Raw genomic sequence first — 24,763 nt, 5'->3', positions numbered from 1 at the left:
TATTGTACATCCAATTACACATTTTTTCAGTCAAACTTGGCTGTAAAAACTGTTTAAGTGGCGCTAGCCCGCAGTTAGCTTTGCCCGTTAGCCTGTTAGCTTCTTCTTCGCGATTCCAATAGTGTGTATTGGCCTTCGACCCAGAGGCAGGAATTGTGGTTTTCTGACACCAGGGGGAAATAAAAGACCCCCCAATCATCCCATTAACACTTGTATTATTCGCAGAGGGACACCGAGAAGGATTTATTAAGGTAAACAAGTTACTTAGTACGGCTTTAACCTCAGTCGACCTTGTTCCAAAGATCTGCTTTCACAGTATACGGTAAAAGTATATTGTCATTCCATAATTAGAAAAGAGCTGAAACAGAGCCTTGAAGATGTATAATTTGATATTTAATCGGGCTGCGCAATAAATTTAATCAAATCGTGATTACAGCTACAGCCTCTATTTGCATAGTCTTTGGAGGAGAACTCGAACTTGGGAGGAATAAAATGAAAACTACTTTGTGTTTAATGGTCCTAGAGAGGAGAGCATTCATTTGTTGGTTAGGTGGAACATCTGTCTTTTGAATAACACAGGGGCTTTATAAGTAAAAGGCAGTTTCACGTGTGTTATAAGTTCCTCATCTATTTGAGAGAATAAAATTGGAGGAATAACTGAGGAATAACTAAAAATGAGGAATAACTGCTCAAACGTCGAGGCAGACTTTTGGCCTGCACTGGGAACGAGTTTTGACACCAGTGCACTGTTGAGTATCACAGCTCACTCTGCAACCTGGAGGGAATGTAGTGGTGAGGTTTGTTACCTGTGGACTGGGCAGCTCCTTGTACTGTTTCCTTTGGGCCACTTTGATGGGCGGCAGGTGAGTCACCGCAGAGACCAGGAAGTTCATGAGGATGTCTTCACAGTTGGCCGTTCTGTCCACCAGGGCGCGCAAGGACTGGGGCAGGTAGTGTGAGAACAGAAAGTGGTAGTACCTGCGGGAAGACAGGAGAAACATTGCACACACAAGTAGAATGTTAGGTTTAAATATTCGGTTTCAACTCAGCTTCGTAATGTTGTTGTGTCCTTGGGCCTGCAAGTGAGTGTTTGGAGGTGGCAGAGAGATTGAATTACTTAAGCGTCTAAGTATAAAGCATTATTAATGATTAAAGATATTATTAGACATGTCAGTGGGAGTCCTTGTCTCAAGTGGAAGAGTTCAAGTAAGTCTTGTTCACGAGTGAGAGACGGATGGAGCGTGAGATCGACAGACGGATCGGTTCGGCGTTGAGTTGAAAGGCAAAGCTCTCAGTTTACCGTTTGATCTATGTTCCCACCCTCACCTATGGTCATGAGAACTGGGTAATGACTGAAAGGACAAGATCGCGGATATAGGTGGCTGAAATGAGTTTCCTTTGCAGAGTGGCTGGGCGCACCCTCAGAGACAGGGCGAGGAGCTCAATCATCCGGGAGGAGCTCGTAGAGTCGCTGCTCCATCTCATCGAGAGGAGCCAGCTGAGGAGGCTCGGGCATCTGTTTCGGATGACCCCTGATCACTTCCGTTGGGAGATGTTCCTGGCATATCCCATTGGGAGGAGGACCCAGGACACGCTGGAGGGACTATGTCTCTGAGCTGGCCTGGTGTCGCCTCCAGATCCCCCCCAGAACAGCTGGAGGAGGTGTGCATGGATCGGGAAGTTTGGGCATCTCTGCTCAGACTGCTGCCTCTGTGACTCACCCCGGATATGGCAGAAGAAGATGAATGGATGAATGGATTATTCTGTATCCGAGTCGTGAATATATTAAATTGAAAGGAAATAATTGAAGTGCCTTGCTTAGATGCGCAACAAAAGTATGCTCTCAGGTGATGTTGGGAACCGTCAACCCTCTAGGCTTAATCTACTGTGCCACCATTTCCTCATATGATACTTTTAATGATGCTAATAAATGGAGTTGGTCTATTTCAATACAAAAACGGATACTTTCATTCGTTCTTTTTACCCAGCGCACCTTGGAGCAACATTTGTCAGCTCTTTATTCGCTAAATTAGCTCCAACAGATGTCATTACTAAGGTCCATTAATCAGACCGTTTGTATTGCTAATTGAAACCACTTTGCTACAACGGAGAATACAAGCCCCCCAGACACCTCCGCGAGTTGTCCTCCTTCAAAATCACCTTTTCAAAAACACAATTACGATATTGAAATTCCTGTCACACATGCCACAATGGCTTATTATTCTTTTTCAGCGGTGAATATTTTGCCACATCAGTAGAGTACAGCAGATGTTGTAGGTTATTGCTTTCAGATTGCTGTTTTGCATCTTGCCTTCCTGACTGTGAATCTCTTACCATATTACACAGAATAATGAGCTGCACACTCGATTCATGAAGCTTTATTTGTAGGAAAAATGTTGTTCCGACTCATGGGTTTTCAGGCACATTACTACATCCAGTTGAAGATTAGACAATTTTGTTGTTTTTATCACTTGAAAGCCATTTATAGGCATTCACCTGAAAACGTTATATAGATCCTATAGTTACGGCAATAATTGAAGAGGAGCAGGGATAAGAATTCTATTGTAGTTGATCTTTTAAGTTATGTGAAAAAAACATCAATGTAAAGACTAGAAATGCAATGGCTGCGCCATTGCGATTGACTGCGGAATTGCGGGAAGCGAATGCATAAATTGCATAAACTGTTCAAATTGCATAAATTGCATAAACTGTTCAAATTGCATAAATTGCTTAATTTGCATTAACTGGTAAAATGCATAAAATGTCATGTTGCATAAACTGTATAAACTGCATAAAGTGGTAAAATGCATGAATGGGTTAATTTGCATAAATTATGTAAATTGCATAAACTCTTTAAAATTCATAAATCCTAAATGGCATAAACTCTTAAGTTGCATAAACGCTTTAAAATGCATAAAGTGGTTAATTTGCATAAATTGTTAATATTGCATAAACTTTTAAATTCCATAAACTGGTCAAACTGTTGAAAGTGCTTGATTGGCAGAAGCTGCATAAATGGCTGAAAGTCCTGGAGTCTCCCCATTGGCTGGATTCCCCCATACACACCAATGCAAAAATTTCAAACTCTCGTATAAAAAAACTGGAAATCTGCAGAAGGCCAATTTTTTCTCAAAACCCACAAGTTGCATAAGCTGAACATGCACAAAGTGCAGAAATTGCATAAAATGCAGAAAAAAGTGCAGAAAAGCATGGATTTGCGGAAGCCCCATTATAAGTCAATGGGAAAAATCTCCGACATTTTGGCCGATTGCGGAAAAAACGTAAATGGCAGAAGTCCCAAAAGTAATAGCACCCTTCTCCTCAACATGCGGAACGTTTTGATGCATAACTTGCATAAATTGCACAAAGCATGAAGGTGCTGAAAGCTCTAGAAAATCGGGAAAAAGATGGAAGAGGAATAATAATAAAGAACATGAAAACCAATAATTGACTGCGGAAGAATTCCGCAGTCAATCAAAAAGACAAAAAGGAGTAAGAGGCTGGACTGGTCAGGAGTGCCCTCTGCAGGCAGTAGTGGAAATGACAAAGCTACACATCATTCTAGTAAATCCATGGCGCTGTGATGAACACACTGAGCACAGAACTGTGCAAAATGGGTCCCGTGTTGGATTATGGGCTTCACAAATGCTGAGGACAGTCTCGTGTTCACATGATCGCAATGCCACGTTCTCAGTTGGTTTGTGTTTATGTGCTTTTTATGTCAGAAACTGACATTTTGATGTTACCAAATAGAAATTGGTCTTTTATCACTGATTAGCGTTTAGCTGCTGGTGTTAGCATCTCAAAAAGTTTTCTTTTTGCGAGCATTAATGCTGGTAATGTCTCTCACAATCATGTTACTCTGATCATAGAAATCACAGAAATGCCTTTAGCTGTCTGAGCCTGTTCCTACAAATGCACACATTTGTTAGCCAACGGCTCCCGGACCCGATTTAAATTGAATGTTCCATCCCCATTCCCCACACAAATTAATAAGGAAGCCTGGCACCCACACTAACGAATGGGGAGGTTTTGTCCTATTTAGGGCATTTATATGAACTCTGTGGTTTCCTCATCATTAACATATTATAAGATGATTTTGAGTGACCAGTGGATGTGTACTGACCCCGCAATAAGAAGAAACTTTGAGTTTGAGTTAGCATTTAGCTCAGAGGACACATTCAGACGCTAATTTGTATCTAAAGGTCTGTACAGTCATTATTGATTCTAACTAGGCTTAAATATGGTCGAATGGTTGACAACAGCTGAAAGCATCTGGATTTTTATTAACTCAAGAAAGTAGCATTGCTTACCCAAAAAGCTCACAGAACACAATAAATAAACACATTCGATGTATTCCTTTAATTGTTGACATCTGACAACACTAAGCCTTTCCAAATAAATCAAATTTGGCACAAAGTTTGCAGTCTTCTCTGTCAGCACTAATGACTTTTAGTGAAATTATTTCCTCAGAAGAGCGACAACAAGTGGAGGCCTTGCTCTAACACAGGGTCGTGATGGCGGACAACTGAGAGCAATTTAATCCATGAGATTAATACGACGGTTTCGCTGCCACAATGAGTCTTTTATCATATTGCATAGAATAATGAGCTATATTGAGAAATCACATGGCTTCCATTGGGGCAAAGAGGTTGTTCGCATTCCCATGGAAGAGCAGACAGAGATATATGTTGATGTTATGTATCTGGGACAAGTACTGGTATTTATAGAGCTGCTTCCCTGTGGTCCAAAAAACTACATTTTCCAGGATCAAGCCCAAAATTATGTGCGCAGCGTGGCTTTTAGGGTAATTACCACTGACCTAACGCTCATTGTTTAATTTTGAATATGTGGTAATTAGGGGAAATGAGTGCAATTAAGAGAGCATTGTCTTCTTCGCTGATGCGACAATCATGGAAACTACCATAATTTAACTTCAATCATTTTAAGTATGTGTTTAACAGACATTACATCAGTGTCTAATCTTTTGGTAGTCAGTTTGATGGCGAAATGGGCAGTAGTGTATTTGGAGTAATGATAGTACCAGCACTAGCAAAAAACCACAGTAAATATTTGATCTCCGAAACTCGTGTTTTCCTATACAAATGCAAGTCTGAAGAGCAAGACAGACAAGTCCATTAACCAATCAGAGAAGTTCATCCTCATCTTAAGGGAACAAATGTGGAAGAGCTTGGTCTCTTCTAACTTCACCCCCGTTAGAGGAGAGGAGGAGAGGCTAAATGCTAACAACATGTTTGGTCTTGACTGAGCGCACACACAGAGACCAGACAGGTACGCATCAACTCGTCTAAACTCAGGTGAGAACATATCTCAGTAAAAAACGGTGGTCTGTTCCTTTAATCACCAACACTGTCTCTTGCACATAGACTGTATATATAAATGGACAGCTTCTCCTCACTCCTCCCCGTTTACCATAATGACCACGCTCGTGGGGGAAATCATTGCGGATTTACAGAATCCCTCTCCCAAGCCCTGATGAAGCATGTTCCTAAAAAGGGCATAAGGGCGGGATCTTCACTGTAGACTCGGCCCTTGCGTGACGTGTAGCTCGCGCAGCTCCAATGCAAACAGTCCGACCCTGATTAAGTACGAAATTTCTAAAATTCTTCTTACGAAAACCAGCCTGGTCCCCTTAATTGTAACTAACCCAGCGTTAGCACAGGAGGAATATCTATGCTCCGCCATTACTGTAGTGCCTCCATATCGGTCCCCCATTGAAAAGCATTGGACTTTAGACACATTAAAAACAACTTTAACGCCTGGTCCCAATTTTTTTTGAACTATCTAGTGGCGGCCCCTAGTGTTGTGGCCAAAAAGCAGAGCAGCCAGCGGCCATTGGTCTTGCAAGAGAAAAAACAATGAATAAAATTAGTGAGGAACAGCGCATCTTCTGTCATATCAAATAGCGAAGCACTAAACTCTGTTAATGGACTAGATGCACGCGAGCATCACGTGACTTCTGACTGAATCCTCAGGAGGCGCTGCTATTCCTGTCCCGTTATTTCCCAGTGGGAAAATTCTCAAGATTACAGGGTAGGCAGTGAGTTACTGGTGGACAGTCAGGAGCAAATAATTCACTGGAGGAAACTTCCTGCTCTTCACGTGTTTTTGTGCTGAAGCTAACGGCTAACGCTAAACAAAAATTAAAACAGCATCATTAAAACAGCAACAACATTCTGAATGAGCAGCTCTCACAATAATGAGCCGGTCTTTTTTTTATGCTAGCCGTTAGCTCTGAGATAAAAAGTCCTGCCTCAATGAACACAGACATTTCCTGCAGTCAAGTACAATATTAACATCCAACGTAATGTTTTTAACTGTCCAGTGACGTCCCGTCTGTATCTTGTGCAAGACTAATCCTTATTGGCAAAATAGCGAGAGAGGAAGAGGCGAGGGAAGTTGTAAAGCTGGGTCTGAATGATGCAGAGGACAAATAACAGTGATTGGATTGTCCTAAACTTGGACAGTAGAAATCATTGGCCTTGAATGAGATTCCAGACGTTCACGCTTTTGTAAAGAAAGTAGGAGTGGCTGGCTTCCAAGGCTTTGCTTCTCTTTTAGGAGTGATGAAATTTACAGATGCAGCAATGTAGATTTTATTTATTGTTCTGCATTTGTTGAGCGTAAATGATTGTGCCATTAAATTCAAGGATGGACGGACTTGGGTGGGGACGTTCGTAAAAAGCTTTGGCAGGCAGACTTGACTTGTAAAACAGGAGCTTGCAGACTCTCAACATAATAAAAATGTCCCTCATAGTCTCCGGTACCTGTGGTAGAAGGCAGCTCCCGTCAGGACAATGGAGTAGTCATTGGTCCACTTGGACGTGTAGCCCCAGACGCGCTTCACAGGGTCCCAGAAGTGACTACGAGGCGGGTATCCCACAATCCTCTCTGGGAAGCTCCTCCACACCAGGAAGGCAAAGTTCACCTGAAACGCAGACAGATGTTTAGATCAATAACGGATGATATTAAAGACATGTTGGGATTACCAGACTTTATTGACTAACAGGTGCTTAGAGCTGAACAAAGTCAGGTTAATAACACTCAGCAAACACTAGGCATGAACAACGTGGGTCTAAACCAGGACACAATCACTTTAAATGTTGAAAACCACAATAAGTCATCCGAGGTTGTGATGATTATTGGGTTGCTTTGGCTTTTTCAAAACATAAAACATTTTGTAGGCACAAAAGGGAAAGAAAATAATAATAATAATTTGGGACATACTGAACATTAAAGTGGTTAATGGGCTTTTTTGAAAATGCTAAAGTTAATTGCATAGTCTTTGCCGTTCTATTAAATTTAATTATCAGTGACCGCTTTTGAAACGCACCTCGCTGGTCAGCAGCACAGTGTCCTCGTCCAAACTCAGCACCGCCTCCGTCTCTATGGAAACGTGAGGGAGGAACCGACTGGTGGTCTGAGGAAGTAGAGGCAAAAGGTGAATTAATGACAATAATAATAGGTATACTGCATCAGCGTTGATCTTTGGAGTATAGTATTATAGAAGTAAGTATCCCTGAGGTAGAAAATGGTACAATGGTCTAAGCTTTTGTCACTCACACTGATCACTCCAGACACAGTAATATAGTATATCAGTTATAGTTATTTTCTTTTTTCTTTTAATATTAAGAACCATGATTCTGAGTCCTGCATAAAGCTTGAATGAATGAATCATACAGGGGTAGACAACGTGAGGCCCGGGGGTCAAAACCGGCCATCCATCATAGATCATAGAACCTCTGGGCCTCAAGATGATTTTGAGTTACATTGTTACACAAATCAGAGATCAAATGTCCGTTAAAGCAGTACTAAGTAACTCATGCCCCTAGAGGCCATAAGCGCCACTGATGTCGTAGCATGTTACGTTATTTTTTACTCATTCATTGTCCGTGAGAGTAAATACTACACTGACAGAAAAGACAAAGGGAGAGAGGGATATTGTACATCCAATTACACAATGGAGATGATTTTTTTTTCACTCAAACTTGGCTGTAAATACTGTTTAAGTGGTGCTAGCCCCCAGTTAGCTTTGCCTGTTAGCCTGTTAGCTTCTACTTCGTGATTCCATTAGTGTACAGGGGACCCGGTGCAGGAAAGTTGCAAGTGTGGTTTTCTGGTCAGAGACACCAGGGGGAGATGAAAGACCACCCAGTCATCCCATTAACTCTTGTATTACCCCCAGAGGGACTACGGAAAGGATTTATTAAGGTAAACAAGTTACTCAGTACTGCTTTAAAGTATTCGAGAAATGTAAAAATATGGTCAATGCCTTTAAAATTTCTTAGCAGTCACCCATTTGGGACAATACTAAAACACATGAATAAACACAAATCATTTAAAAAGATTCTTATAATGTGGGGTAATGTGTGTGTTCTACAAAGTTTCAGCTCTATTCCAATAGTTAGTTATATCAGCAGTATTTAAAGAGGATACTTCCACTTCTATGTATTTTTCCTGAGTCGCAGCAGATTGAATATAGATTTTTCCCTCCGTCTTGTCTTGCAGAGAGGCCGTTGTAGTGAGTGAGACATGATCAGGTTACGGCAGTAAATCAGCCGGAGTGACTTGGGTAAGTGCATCACTATAGATTTTAGCTTCAAGAGAAAATAAGAGCCGAGCAGGAAGCCGAGGATACAGTGACGATACAAGTGACATTTATGAGAGAGGTGTCACGCGTTTGAGTGAACATGTCAGATGAACACGGATGGGACAAACAGACGGAGAGCGATAGACCTCAAAGAGAAACTGTAGAGGTTTCAGATTGTAACACGAGAGCTGCTTTAATACAAGTCGTGTTCGCTCAATAATAATAAAAGTGACTTCATTTTTTGTGTATTGAGTACAGGTTTGAATAAAACTGCACTCTAAAATGACATACAGTGAGAGGAAAGCACCGTTTGACGGTGATGTTCAGGTCTAGTTTGGAACAGTGGTTGGATTAAGTAACTATTCACTATTTGGAGTCTACTTTTCACAGCTCTGTTTGGCTCTACTGCATTATAACTCCGGGTCCATGCTTCATCTTCATGTAACCAAAGTCCCTCTACTGAGCATTAGGGCTGCAAAGGGGCGGAAAATTCCAGATACATTTCGGGAAATTTTCTGGAAACTTTCAATGGGAACTTTAGCTCGGAAATTTGGGGAATTTTCTAAAATGTAAAACTGGCAAAATTCTTTAAAAAACATGATATATTTGCATTTTTTGTTGAATAAACAATTGCTGAACTATTAGCTACTATTAGCTTTGAAGCATAAAATATGCATCATGACCCAAACAAGAAGAGTGAGGACCATATCGTCCTGACAAACCATAACACAACATCCCTACACCTACATTCTGCTTAATCCTCTTTCTAATGAGTGATGGGAGACACAGCCAAGTCCTATATAATGATTTCGTTTTATCACACTGTGATTGGTTGAATTCACCTGTCTCTAACTCAGATCATGACAGACACTGATCATTACTGTACGAGGAGTGGGCGCCCCGGGGCCTGTGTCTGACGCAAAGCTGCATTAAACTGAACAGACCTACAATATAACATTGTAATACCACACACACTTGATAAATATATGCAAGATGGATAAAAGCATGGAATCAGTCCACACAGCTAAAAAACTGTCCTCTTATTTATTATTTATCTTATTTATTTAATATTCTTATGCATGCCCCCTATAGCCTTATAGTTCAAAGTTTTATAGTTTACAGTTTATTTTTAAATAGATTCTGTGTTATATGACTTATGTTTTATGTTGCACGTCAGCGCCGAGAACAATTCCTAGTTTGTGAACCTGTTCTCAAACCATGGCAATAAAAACGATTCTGATTCTCTTCAAATCCTGGTATCAGACATTGCAAATATTATTTCTTTGAGACTTTTCATCTCTGCTGTGCTAGATATTTCACTGCATTGCTGTCAAATCAATCATTTATGCTTCAGTTTATATCTATAAAAAAGCAACCTGGAGTTGTGTTAATTGCCTGTTAATTCCCATGGAAAATTTCACCACATTGAAATTCCCAGACGTTTGCAACCCCAATGAGCATCAGGAATTGTTTTTCAGGTCAGTCACTAGAGGGCACATGTATTTAGAGGAGAAGAAACCTGTTGCTGCGAGCGAGCTTTGATATTAATGTGAACATGTGTTTGCTCGTCTCACCTTCCTCCGTCCGTCTGTGACTGTGAGGGGCACTGGCATCGGGGGCCATTTACTGCGAACCGGAGCAGGCTTCTCACTGTTCCACAGGATGATGATCTGAACGCACAGGTTTAGATTGAAGCTCATTCATTATTTTCAATACCATCATTGAACAGAAATGCGATATAAATAACTAAAGTCTTTCATCGGTGTTCTACCTGTGAGCAGTACTTGGACTTGGAGACGACCTGCAGCAGCTTCATGATGGGCTGAGACTGAGAGACCAGAGGAGAGACGGCGTGGATCACTGCAGTGAACTCCTGCCCCGGACTCACTCCTGAACAACAGCAAAATAACAACAGGTCAGAGAAATGTATTCAAGCATCTGACCTTCCATACCTCTGCAGGATTCATCCCTGTCGGAAACTAGGAATGCACTCAAAAAAAGTGACTATCCTTAGGTGCCTTGTGCTTACTTTTCTTTTTCATTTAAAAGCAACAAAGCACATATAACACAGATTTTTCTACAAATAAAATACCTCCAAACCCTCAGACTTCAGCGCCCACTCATGTAAACACTTGCTTTTGTCTCAAGCACCTTTCATTGCTGCGCCTCCTCTGCAGCTGCTCTCATAACACCACCTTTCACCACTTTAAAATGTGCAACCACCATTTGCATGCATCTGACCGAGATCGTACCCAGGCCCAGGTAGTAGAAGGGGAAGTGAGCCAGGTGGGTGGAGTATTCGGGCAGGACGAGCAGACCTCCCGGCAACGAGTTCCACATGTATTTGTTCCTCGAGACGTGAGAAAAGACGCGGTCCTTGATGATCTGCGGAGACAGAGAGAATGGAAAAATGCGAGTCAAGAGAAGGAAGGATGATTATTTATTTCACTCCAGAAAAAGGTCATAAGTTAAGGCCGTTCTTACTATGCAAAAAAGGGTAGAAGATCAATGGCGCCATGCAAACAAACACAAAAAGAACAATTTACAGGGAAACGCTGATAAAAAGGGAATGGATTCTTCAATAGGATATCTTTCCTGGAATTCTCTGTGGAGTTCACAAAAGGATGAGAGAATACACTGACATAATAAATCGTAAATAGAAAAATAGCTGAGCCATGCATCTGGGCTATAGCCCAAAGTCAATTTGGAGCGATAATAACAATCTACTCCCCTGTTGATCCTGAAATAAAGGAGCTTTTAAGAAGTTTTTTTCTTTTGCATCCTTACCGGGAACATGAAGCTAAAATATTAACTACTACGACTAAAATATTACACAATTCTTATCACAATGGTAGTCAAAGTACACTTTTTGCTGACTAAAATGAGGCTAAAACTGAAATAAAAGTTGGTTAAAATATGTCTAAATAAAAATGAAACCAGGAGACATCCAAAGTACACCCATGAAAGGGCCTCATATCATTTAAATTCACTTGTGAAGGAACAGCTCTGTGCTTTGCTCATGTGGGAGACGCTCCATGAAGCAGTGGACCTTGATTAAAGGTGCACTATGCAACTCTGACCCCACTGACCCAGCGGTTTTATGCGTGGTTAGCTTGGCACCTTCACTTTCCATCTCAGTGCCATTATGATGCGCCAGGATCAATTTTTCTGAATGGAATGTACACATAACCATGGTTACGGCTCAATCAGCAGTGAAAACCTAAAAAAAAAAACTATTGATCCTGGAGCTGGGTAAGTAAAGGCGAGAAGCTAACCATCACTGAAAAGTCAAATCCATATTAATATCAACTCTTTTTTTCTTTTTACATAAAAAGTTGCATTCTGCAGCTTTAAATATGATCATGATGAATATTAAAAGTTGACGGTGGCGCAGCTGGTAGAGCGGGTGGTCTCGTGATCGGAAGGTCGTGGGTTCGAAGGGTTCCCAGCTCCCACAAAATGCACACTGTTGTTGTGTCCTTGGGCAAGACACTTCTACTACTTGCCTCCAGTGTCTGCGTACATTGGTGAATGGGTGACTGTTTCTTTACTGTAAAGCGCTTTGGGGCTGATAAAGGTAGAAAAGCTTAGATTTAGTCGACTAAATTTACATGCAATTTCAGTCGACTAAAACTAGACTACAATTTAGGAGAATTGACTAAATCTTGACTACAACTAAATAACATTTTTGTCAAAAGACTAAAACTAAATCAAAATATGTTAACATTAAGAGACAAGAAATCAGACCATTTGGAACAAAGAGTTCAGATATCAACTTAAAGGCCCTATACCAGATTTTTTGATAACAGACAATGACAGGGGAAAACACTAAATTAAAATGTTTTGGTTCCAACTCAAAACTTTCCCAAAATATTTGTCGCATCCCAATTCTTCACAGGGACTAGTTTATAGGCACATTTTTATAGCCTATAATCTCCGATGTTTATTAATTAATAAACAGGAGACTAGTCTGGCGACCCTGTCGTAGAAAAGCTACTACTTGAGGCGGGACTAATGTGGGACAACCGAAGCTTAGCGCAGCCAATGAGAACATAGCAGATGTGATGAAAGAAACAGCGACAAGAAAGTTGTCGTCATTCGGACATTAACAATGGCGCTCCTGCCACATGGAGTTCAGTAAATGACTTCTGTCGTTCATGTCAGAAAAACTTAAGAATACAAGCATACCGGAGCATTACGTGAAGTGGTTGCTTGTGTTGAAAAACTACAAAACAAAGGCGCAACAACGTGACGCCCGTTCAGGGAGCTGCTCTGATTGGTCGGTAGGCTCCATATCGCTGCGTCACTTCCTTTGAAAGCGCGCAATGGAGTGTTGCCAGACCCTCTTCTGTAAAGAAGCGGAGTCTGGTTGGCGAGACTAACATTTTTACCCCTTACAGAGTCAGTTTTCTGGGTGATTTTGATATAAAGGCTAGAAAACTCTCCTGCAAGTTCATGAAACTGATACAAAGTCTCTATATTTTGATGCACAGTGTTTCTCCCACAAATGTCTGAGTTTACAATATATTAAAGGGGTATAGTGCCTTTATTCTTCAAAATGTGAAAATATTCCCACCTGTAGTTCCTCATCCCCACCAGCAGGGGGCGTCCCTCATCCTCCCCTCTCCTCTGACCTGACACAGAGTGCACAGCTGTCTCCTCTGGGCTCCCAGTCCCTCCCTCTCTTTGCTGTATGTATATAAGCGGCTTATCTCTAACCTCCACAACCTCTGCTTTATTATCTGCACTCACAATCCCACAGACACCGACTCACCGGGGACTACCACCAATCACCCGTAAAGAAAAAAAAAAGAAAAGAAACACGGTTCAGGCCTGTAACCTCCAGCACAGACTTCTTCTTATTTCAGTATTCGTGTAATTTTGCTGTCCTGTCTTCATAATGCGATCTTAATACGGTATAAACAGTCTGGCGGAGGGTCAGTCCATGGCGTTTCATCCTGTGCGGTCTAAAATGTAAATTATTTATGAACGGCTTCCTTTGTTATGCTAACTGCTCGCGAAAGGAAAAGACGAGGAACCAAAGACGCATCAAATGTATTCATGGGATGCAAATAGCTGTCTGGACAAATACTATGAGACAATACAAGGGAAAAAGATCAAAATTTATTACGGGAATCAAATAGCTTTATATTGTTCCGTCTTTGTAATTCTCTCATTGAGCACTCCCTTGAACCTTAGACCCAACGACAGACATGCTATACTTCAACGCACAACCTGGGGATTTTCTGTACGCTTTAATGCCATTGACGTTGGTCCGGGATAATAGTTTTCCACGTTTTTGCTTGCTCACGAAGAGAGGAATCTGAAACACAGTCACAACATTGCACCTTGCCTAATTTTAGCCCCGCAATCATTAACAGTATTAAGTGATATCACCTCGGAAAACCTTTGTCCTCCAGCTCTGAACTCCAAAGCAAGAGTGTTGTAAATGTAAAATGTAAATCTGCCCTTTAAAGGAACAGGCCGCCGTTTTCCCTTAAATATGTTCTTATCTGAGTTTAGACGAGTTGATGCGTACCTGTTTGGTCTTTGTGTGTGCCCTCAGTCATGCAAAATGACCAAAGATGTTTTTCGCATTTGGCCTCTCCCAATGTATTCAGGGGTGAAGTTAGAAGCGACCAAGCTCTTCCACAGGCACATAGACCAGACAGGTACGCATCAACTCGTCTAAGCTCAGGTAAGAGCATATCTCCGTATGGAAAAACGGTGGCCTGTTCCTTTAAGAGAATGTTGACTGTGTATCCCGAAGCCTTTCTATCAAAACGGTAGCATTATCACCTCCAGCATCCTGAGCTATGCTGCAAGTCTCTCCCTTCATTAACCGCAACTCGATACTGTCCACCGCAGCCCGGGGAACACTCCACAAGAGCTGCACTCACCCGGGCCCAGCGGTCGTCAAAGTACTGGACTTCATTAAAAGACAATGCAAGTGGGAAAATACTACGGCAATATAAGTAAAGTCAGTCAAATAACGACTCAGGCAAAAGCGCAGCGGCTCAGTATTAGCGGCTTCAGAAACATGAAAACTGCCTCAGAATTCCCCATCTGTACGGCAACACGATGGGGACAAACGGTCTTCCTTGTCGAGAGTCGGTGACATTTGACGTTGCAGCTCCACAGTGCCATCTACTGGTCATAGAGTGTGCACTCGTAGGGTTTTAAAATCAGCAATCAATGCATGGACAAATTTACTTTTACTTTCGGGCTGATTTTCCTGATCGCCAAAACACCAAGGGCCTCACCTCACCATTGTAGCCTAAAGTTAAGAACCATTTCCTACAAATGCCAATGTTTTACATCAGTGGTTCTAAAGTGGTCTGGCTCCAAGACCTGCCATTACCTTAATAACATGCTACGACCCAAATAAAACCGTAATTTGTCATATATTGTATAAACTATTGCATTTACCACACATGTTTTTATTGAACAAGCCGTAGATTTGCTTTTAAGACTGAAATTATGATCAAAACAACCTAATAATACTAATTTTAACAGACTCCAGTGTGTTTCCGTGTGGTTTCAGATAGAAAATATTGAAAAAAAAGTTCCCTATAGGCTCGCGACCCACCAGTTGAGAATCACTGTTTTACATTATATATGACCAAGTGGGATGTTCTGCAAGGACATTTAAAGAATACACTAATAATAATAATAATATTTCTCAAAATCATATTGGGGGCCAGAGGTTCTGTGCTGGAAGGCCGGATTTGGCCCCCGGGCCTGACGTTGCCTACCCCTGTCATATACTATGGCTCAAATGTGTATTCTGCTAAGAACAGTAGGAGTACTTTAACCTCTTAACCACCACCTGAACCAAGCATATTTTCTCCAGTTTGGCTTTACCCAAATCTAAAATCTTCTTGAAAAAATTGTCAAAATAGGAACAAAAATTAGTCCAGAACGAGGATGAAAACGCAACAAAAGAGCAACAGAAAAGTGATGAAAATGTGGCAAAAATGTGACTTCAACGCGGCAACAAAGCAAGAAAAAAGATCTGTTTAGATGAGTTTTGTAGGTCTTGGCTTTCAAATGAGGCTTTACACTGGTCTATAGGCTGCAACATTTTTAAAGCTGAACTGGAGAAAATGGCTAAGGTGGGGATAAAGAGGTCAACAGGCATTTGATCTCTGATTTGTGTAATAATATTCCTCAAAATGATCTCGCGGGCCAGAGGTTCAATGATGGAGGGCGGGTTTTGGCCCCTGGGCCTGACGTTACCTACCCCTGTTGTACAGTATCTATGACCTTATACCATGAATTCTAAAATGGAGAATACAGTTATATGACCCAGTATAAGGTCATATACTGTACCTTATACAGTTATATGACTGTATAAGGTCATACAGTTATATGACCTTCATATAACTGTATTCTCCATTTTAGAATCCATGGATTACATTTTAAAGCTAGAGAAGAATTTTTAATACAAAGAATACATATAAATCTGGCCTCCTAATGCAACAATTTATGGAATACTTAATACTTTAGCACCACACTGGCAAACTGGCAAACCTCTTTCTCCTTCTATCTTACCTGTTTTAAAAGTCTATCTCTATGACATGTATTTCCACAAATCTCTTGTGACCATCCAACAGCCATCGCAAGATTCTTTTAGGGAACTTACTGCGGCATAACTGAAATGTAATTGAACACAGTTTCCCCTAAAAGCAAAAGTAAAAACAGCTCCCAAAACAAAAGCGGTCCGTAAACACCGTCCTTCAGTCAGGACCTTGTTGTGGTTTCGGAGCCGCCGTCCTGTCATCAGCCCCCCCGTCCCGAAAGCAGCCGAGCCAAGGGCGCCCTTCTATCTTTCTGATTACGGGGTTGGATTTTTACTATCTCCGCGCAGAGCCGTAGTGAAACGTCGAGGGAAATGTGTTCAAAGCGCCTCACATCCGATTTGCCGCGCAACAGAAATCCCCAAATGCGCGGTAATGTAAAGGAATGATATGTTATTAAATGAGTTATGACTTGCAAGGGCTCGGATTGAGAGCAAAAACAACACGGCAGCAACAAAAATAAGCTCCGCTGAAGTACGTAGACACAGTATCTCCAAATTATTATTATTTTTTTTCTGGCCTTTTTGTTGCTTTATTACTTTTTACTCATGTTTTTGTCACTTTAAGGCGGTTGCGTTTTCATCCTCGTTTTTGTCACTTTTTGAATCTTTTTTTTTTTTCAAGAAGCTTTTAGGTTTGGGTAATGCCAAACTGGAGAAAATGTCCTCGGTTCAGGTGGGGGTTTGGTTTGGTAACATTTGGATGAGTATAGATGAATTATATGGTTTGCTAACCTATCATGATTGATATAAAACCACACCAGATACGTAATACATTAGATGTTACAATTCATTAATAAATAAACAAAACTAGGAAAACTTGTCTTCTGCTTTTGATCCATCCATCTATACCAGGGGTGCCCAAAGGTGGGGCCCCGAACAATTACATTGACCCGCCAGAGAGTGACCTATTTTTGCACCGCATATGGTTATTACTAACTCTCTCCCATTCATTCTCAATGGTAAATAAGGATGCAGTACACTTTTTGGCCACCAGCGTCAAATTGGGGGCGCTGTTTCACTCCTTTCACAGACCATCTTCGCTCTTGTGTGTCAAAATCCATCCATCCATCCATCCATCCATCCATCCATCCATCCATCCATCCATCCATTTTCTTCTGTTGGAGCTGCCCAAATCACATAGCACCAGCCTCTTATGGCTTCTCCTGCAGGTGGTGGGTCCACAGAAGGACGGCCTCATGGTTCTAACCGGGCCTGTTTGTCTCTCATAAGGAGCTTTTGAACCACTCTTTGTCTGACCCGTCACCTAGGATCTGTTTTCCATGGGAGACCCTACCAGGGGCACGAAGCCCCCGAAAACGGAGTTCCCAGGATCATTCAGGCGCTCAACCCCCTCCACCATGTTAAGGTGGCAGTTCTAGGCGGGGTGTGTGTCAAAATACAGAGCATTTTCCTCCAGCGCGAACCAGGAAGTCAGAGGCTAAAAATTAGCACAGTGTTAGCTTTGGTGGTCCGCCTTATTCATGTCTCAACTCACTATGAACTCCGGCTGAGACGAGCTTCAATTAGGTTAAGTGTTTCTGTCAGAGCTAGAAATGCATTTAGGCAACAGCTGAGAGATTTTACTCAATTTCCGCCAATTTTCACGGCTGGATAATGGAGTAATTCAGGATTTACAACTTTAAACCTGGCATGGTGGTACTTGAAAGGACAAATATTTCGTAAGGTGGTATTTGGTGCGAGTAGCTTGAGAACCACTGGTCTTGTAGTGCACAGGAAAACAGTGAACCAGGAGGATGCCCACTCAAACACAACAGAGAGGCTTCTCAAACTCTTACTCTCTCTTTTTTACAGAATGTTATATTGTCTTACGAATGTGCAGCCAGAATCAAAGCTTTAATATAGTAAATCTAACCTCGAGTGTGGTGAGGACAATCTTATCGACCGAAGAGAAATAGGCCTCCCACAACATCTGAGTCCTCTGTCTCAAAGCCAGGATCCGCTCGTTCCCCACGGCTCGCACTGTGGACGGCACCTGAAGAAGGAAACATAAAGCATTACGGATGATGAAAATACATAATAGTATGATAATAGTGATTCGATTTGCGATACATATTTTAAAATCGAGATAACATATGAAAAATCCGACCGAGATTTTGATTTGAGTTTGCTTTAACTTTGCAGCTCTACTGAACACTTTTACTTGAGTGGTAAAGGTAAAGAGAAGAAAGTCTCCTCTTAAGTTCTTTAAAGTGTTTTCTGATAATGGATCTTAATTAGTGAAGCAGGATTTCGAGTGACTCTTCGACGCGGCTGAATCACTGAAGGAGCAGACTCCATTAAAGCCTTTAATAGCAACAGCGTCTTAATGGAAAATAGTTAAAGACACTTGAGATTGCACTTTTTAATGTAAATGTGTTCGTCACCATATCAAGGACTTTTCCACCTTGAGCTGATGATAGTATGTGGAGACATATCTTTTACCATTTATTTTTAAATATGTTGCATTTATATCTCTAAATATATACAAAATTCTAGTATTTTGGCCTTTACAAGTTTGGCATGTTTCTCAAATGCCCTGGGGCTGAATTGTAGAGATGTGGCAGCCACTCTTTCTGTTGGAGGGTGACACTTCAATCACCTGGGTCACTCTGTGCAACAGCAGTAGTAGATCAGGTGTAGGCAACATCAGGCCCGGGGGGCAAATCCGGCCCTCCATCATAGAAACTCTGGCTCTGAAGATGATTTTGATGAAGAAGTACTCGTAAAAGTACTAATATATGGGTTCCCAAAGTTGAGGTCGGAACCCATCAAGGGGTTGCGAGAGGTTTTCAAGACATCATATTTTTTATTCATAACAATGAATTGTATGTACTTTTGATTGAAAACAGTATATTTTAGTGAAATCAAACCAAATATCAAAACATACAACCGAAGCAAACATTAAAGCAGTACTAAGTAACTCGTGCCCCTAGAGGCCATAAGCGCCACTGCAGGTGTCGTAGCATGTTGCGGTTTTTCACTCATTAATTGTCCGTAAGAGTAAATCCTAGGCTGACAGAAAAGACAAAGGGAGAGAGGGATATTGTACATCCAATTAAACAATGGAGATAATTTTTTTCACTCAAACTTGATAAACATTTATTAATGTATAGTCCTGCTTTAATAAAGCTGATTTTAAATGTTGTGCACCTGAATTTATTATAAATACTAACTATATTTACATTGAGGTGGTCCCGAGTTGTTGGTCTGATGATTTTGGGGGTCGCAGCCCAAAAAGTTTGGCAACCCCTGCTCTAGAAATGTGAACAATTCTGTACTGTACTGTACTCTTTTACATTAAATGGACTAGACGGAGTTTAAAAAAGTTACAATTCTGTATTTTCCTCCCCCTTCATGTTCCAGCCAGTCACTCAAAATTGCCATCATGCACAAACTTAATATAGAACCTGCAGTTACACGTATGACCTGAGGTGGCAGTAGTGAGTATAAAAATGTCATTTTTAGGCCACACAACACTGGCCTTTGTGGATAGTGATGCTTTACTTTACAATTGGAGGATCCGGCCCTCGGTCTTTTGACGATGAAGAAAACTAGCCCAACAACGAGCAAACTGGGCTATCCCTGTAGTAGATGGTAGTTAAAGATGTTACGCTCAAGACAATAATAAAACGGTTTTGACAAAGGCTGTGCAATTCCATGAATTCTAATTAGATCTCAATTATCATCTTGTTTAATCGACACGTCTGCAGCCTCCCGGGGCAGTGTCAGCTCACTGTGTGGACTTTGAGGAATACAATGGAAATTCATTTGTTTTACAATGCTAATGTTAATTTGGTGTTTGAGCTGAGATTTACTATTTTGAATCATCATTTGGATCATCATATCTGCTTAATTTACCTACCCCAAGGCATTAGTAGCTTATCGACCCTAAGTGTGGAGTGGATGAATGAAAACAAAATTGAATGTATCATTATAAGGGAACTATTTTTCACATGGCCCAGCTGTAGTTTAACCCCAAACATGTTGTTCATCTTTCCTCTCACTCGTGCCCTGTTTGTCAGAGTGTGTCTGATCATCTGCTTTACTTAAGCCCTGCTGTTGTGTTGCGTCCCAGGTCCGTTCCCCTTCGTTACCCAGCCTCCGATCCCCCGTCCCGCTGCGCTTCGGATCGAATCGGATCAATGGTCGTCCGACATGATGTAATGCATGTGGCGGGCTGAAGATAAAGGCTGCAGCATTCGCCAGTGTCCGCGGCTCTGCTTTCATTGTGTGGGGCATTTGTAACAGAGACAGAGGAGATCAGTGGGCCCAGCGCTTTAAACCCAGCTGGATTAGAGCCGTGTGTTGTTTAATCTGGGAGCGCAGCGGCTTGTAAAGGTGCGCTTTGATACAGGTAATGCCATAATGCTTTGTACTGGTGCTGTACGCAGTGTCACTGAGTGGAAATGTGGACAGGATGAACTGAGAAGAGACGAGGAAGGACATTTAGGACATCTTGTTGGAACCAATAACGTCATAACTGTAAGTGTACCAAACCAATAAAGTGACAACAGGTCAAAGATGTAATAAAATAGTTGAGCCAAATACCTGACCACGTTTTACTAATAATGGAATGATTTATTTATAATAAAGTGACTGAAATATAATTAGTTTTTTGAGAAATTGCTTTTACAGATTGAGGGCGATGGCATAAACATTTAAGTAATTTCACCCATCCCCACCTTTAAAGCAGAACTAAGTAACTCATGCCCCTAGAGGCCATAAGCGCCACTGCAGGTGTCGTAGCATGTTGCGGTTTTTTACTCATTAATTGTCCGGGAGAGTAAATACTACACTGACAGAAAAGATAAAGGGATGGAGGGATATTGTACATCCAATTACACAATGGAAATATATTTTTTCACTCAAACTTGGCTGTAAATACTGTTTAAAGTGGCGCTAGCTGCAGTTAGCATTGCCCGTTAGCCTGTTAGCTTCTTCTTTGTGATTCTATTAATGTACATTGCGCCTTGTGGTTTTCTAGCCTGAGACACCAGGGGGAGATGAAAGCCTCCCAATCATCAACACTTGTATTACCCCCAGAGGGACTACAAAAAGAAGCTATTATGGTAAACAAATTACTTAGTACTGCTTTAACACATTAGACTTATTAGCACGGCTGACACTGTCATTGTGCCCACATGGTAAAGGTAAACATTGTACACTCATATGTAAATTGGACCAATAAACCATTTTAACCTGGTGATACTTGAATGACTCTATGTAGATTATTATTGGCAAAATGTGTTTATATGTTATGTTTTGCTCTGTATTGGCCACTTATTATGTCATCATTGCAAATAAAATTGCCCGAAATGATCACGTTATTGGCCCTTGTTACATTATTGCTGCCGACTCACCTTGCAAATATTGGTGGTCAAACAAAATGGTCAATATTCTGTCTGTTTACTATTTCATTTATATATTTATTATCAAGATAAGCTCTGTTGAGATTTCCTCTTTTTTGCAAGGGAGTCCTAGAGCCATTCATTTTTATCCATCATTTGAGCAACATTTCCCCCTATACTTTATAGATACTTCTTGGTGTTGCACACGGAGTGAGTTACCTGCAGCAGGAGCCTCTCATCGCCCTCGATCACGGCGTGGTTCCACTGGATCACGTCAGAGAAGGGCAGCTCCCAGCCGTTGCTCAGCAGCACGGGGACACACGCCGCCTTCAGGGGGTCAAGAGAGGGCGGAGGTCAGGAGTGGGAGGAAGCAAAAACCGGACATCAGCAATAGCTCAATGGAGAAACAGCTAAATAATGCATAAACTGAATGAACAAAGTCAAACAGGGGAAACTGGCTTGTTAAATTCTCTGGTGTAATGAAGTTAGAGACACAGATAAATTCTGTGGGATGGTGTGGATGTTTGAGAGACAGTTTTGGGTTTTAGAATGGATCCTGAACTAAAACCTGAGAAGCAAATTAGTGCTGTCGTTACGTCAGTTTTTTTCCACTTAAGAAAACTGAAGCCTGAAGCCCATTTTGTGAAGGCAGCATTTTAAGACTGTAATACATGCCTTTGTGACGACCAGGCTGGATTACTGTAATGGCCTTTATGCCGGTGTGAGCCAGGGTGCACTTCCCCGACTCCAGCTTGGCTTTTAATAGGGACATGGAAACCTGAATATCTCACCGGTTTTAGCTTCGCTCCATTGGATCCCAGTCAAATTTAGAGTTGAATTCAAAATTCCTCTATTTACTTTTAAAAGACCTCGCCCCCTCCTATCTGTCCGACCTGATTCCCCCTTATGCTCCCTCTCAAGGTTCAGCAGATGAGCTGCAACTGAAAACCAAGCGCAAACTTCGGGGAGATCGAGCCTTCTCTGCTGCGGCTGTGGAACCAGCTGAGGCCCAGTCTCTATACTCGTTTTTAAATCTCTCCGAAAAAACGCACCTCTTTTCGCAGGCGTTTAACACAGAATGATAAGCATTTTCACTATTACTTGTTTCGTTCACTTTCACGGCGCTTTGGCCAACTGTACTGTTTATAAATGGTAAATAGTCTCAACTTATACAGTGCTTTTACCTTCATTAGCTTCATTAGCGCATTACAGTAAGGAACCAGTCACCCATTCACACTCTCATTTATGCACCAATGTACACAGACACTGGGGGCAAGGAAGGGTTGAAATGTAATACCCAAGGACACAACAACAGTGGGCATCTTCAGACGCTGGGATTGAAACCCCCAACCTCCCAATCATGAGACGACCCACTCTAATTTTGCACTTTTGCACAAATAACCCACACTTTTTGCTGAAGTTTTTATCTTGAAAGAGAATACACACAAAAACTTGCACGCCTATGAACCATAAATTCCAGTTAACAAACTTTTATTCTCGCACATGTTGGACACGTCCTCCCTCGTGGCTCTCACAAGCGTCATTTCACAGCTGTTTTTGGGCACATTTCTGAGAGTATATTTTCTAACCAGCTGCTCCTCTTTGTGATACTCCCTAAAACGAAGCTAATGTCGATCCATAGGAGTACTATACTGTGTAGACTCCATACTGTGGCAAGAATCGCTAAAAACTTCCACGTATTATTTCCCATGATTCCCTGGGGTGTTTCTTTAAAGAGTCTGTCAGTCAAACTCTTTTAAATGTGACAGGGCCGACGGAGAGGACTAATTAGGTACAAGCGCAGGAAGCGTCTGAAGAGGAGGTAAACATTATTGAAACACATTTTTGATGTTGAAATATTCCCACGTTCGCTGACAGCTGTTTGAAGTTGTGCTAGTTTTTTTATGCCATGATTTTCAAGGGTGCATTGTTTGGCTTTTGTCAGACTCTATACAGCGTCACTAATGTCAGCGATTCAGCCGCCACAGGTCTCAACTTCGGGAGTTCAAGCAAAAAGATATTTTTAACAGAACTTGGACACAATAAAGAGATTAAAACGTAAACATGTGCGACAGGCTACTATCCAGCTGTGCAAATGACAACTGAACATTTATTTGCATTCAGTTTAATTTCATAAAGATTAATGATGTTTCCTATTCTGTGAAACACCATTTACTTTATGGACAAATTGTGCGCTGCAAATAAACTTCCTTTGTCGGATAACTTGACTCACTGCAGGAAATAATTGTAAAAATAGGCTCGGATTCAAACTGCACTTCACAATGAATGACACTATTGATTCTCTTCACAGATGATGTGACTGTCATTCTGTACCAGCGACCATCATTATACCAACATTAGTGGAAAAGCACATGACATACATGTTGAAACTATACAAGGGGCAGAGACAAATACAGTCGGACGCATTTAGCAGTGCTCCTGTTCTATTCAGGTGTTTTGAAATACGCTGTTGTGCTGTCTTGCAAATTTTGAACATAAGTTTCATTAAAAATTTTTTTTTTTTTTTAGCACTGTGGTAAAAAGTCCAAGAGTAATTTGGGCCAAGCCAGCAGGAACGACAACAGTGGGTGTTGATGTAATTTGCTTTATCAAATTATGTGACTCACTTGAAGCACAGCTAAGTAACTCATGCCCCGAGAGGCCATAAGAGCCACTGCAGGTGTCGTAGCATGTTGCGGTTTTTTACTCATTAATTGTCCGTGAGAGTAACAACTACACTGACAGAAAAGACAAAGGGAGAGAGGGATATTGTACATCCAATTACACAATGGAGATAATTTTTTTCCCCTCAAACTTGGCTGTAAATACTGTTTAAGTGGCGCTAGCCCACAGTTAGCTTTACCCATTAGCCTGTTAGCTTCTTCTTCGTGATTCCATTAGTGTGTATTGGTGTCTCTGGGTCGGAGCAGGGAAAGCTGCAATTGCGGTTTTCTGGCCAGAGACACCAGGGGGAGATGAAAGACCCCCCAATCATCTCATTAAGACTTGTATTACCCCCAGAGGGACTACGGAAAGGATTTATTAAGGTAAACAAGTTACTTACTGTTTTAATATCACATTTAATATCTGTGTAACAAAATATTTATTTTAAAAGTCACTACTTTAATGTTAGTTAGGTCATTAATAGGGCTGGGTACTGCTGCTACATCTGTTTCGATACCGGTACTTTATTAACAGAACTTAGTTTTCGACACTGATACC

At 41.3% G+C, this 24,763-nt stretch overlaps 1 protein-coding gene across 1 annotated transcript in view; it reads right to left on the bottom strand.

The window, feature by feature from the left end:
- The window catches only part of ext1c (exostoses (multiple) 1c), a 147,976-nt gene that overhangs the window by 1,268 nt on the left and 121,945 nt on the right, over nt 1–24,763 (bottom strand). Inside the window, exons 3-10 of the mRNA XM_079570925.1 lie at nt 21,761–21,868; nt 18,067–18,186; nt 10,864–10,996; nt 10,383–10,501; nt 10,186–10,281; nt 7,355–7,441; nt 6,789–6,949; nt 807–978 (exon numbers count right to left, since the gene is read on the bottom strand). Of these exons, the coding sequence (XP_079427051.1) occupies nt 807–978; nt 6,789–6,949; nt 7,355–7,441; nt 10,186–10,281; nt 10,383–10,501; nt 10,864–10,996; nt 18,067–18,186; nt 21,761–21,868 (996 nt within the window). The remainder of the gene's footprint in view (nt 1–806; nt 979–6,788; nt 6,950–7,354; nt 7,442–10,185; nt 10,282–10,382; nt 10,502–10,863; nt 10,997–18,066; nt 18,187–21,760; nt 21,869–24,763) is intronic.

Source organism: Gobius niger (assembly GCF_951799975.1).
Source record: "Gobius niger genome assembly, chromosome: 14".
Taxonomy (NCBI): domain Eukaryota; kingdom Metazoa; phylum Chordata; class Actinopteri; order Gobiiformes; family Gobiidae; genus Gobius; species Gobius niger.
This window is presented reverse-complemented; position numbering and strand designations above follow the sequence as displayed.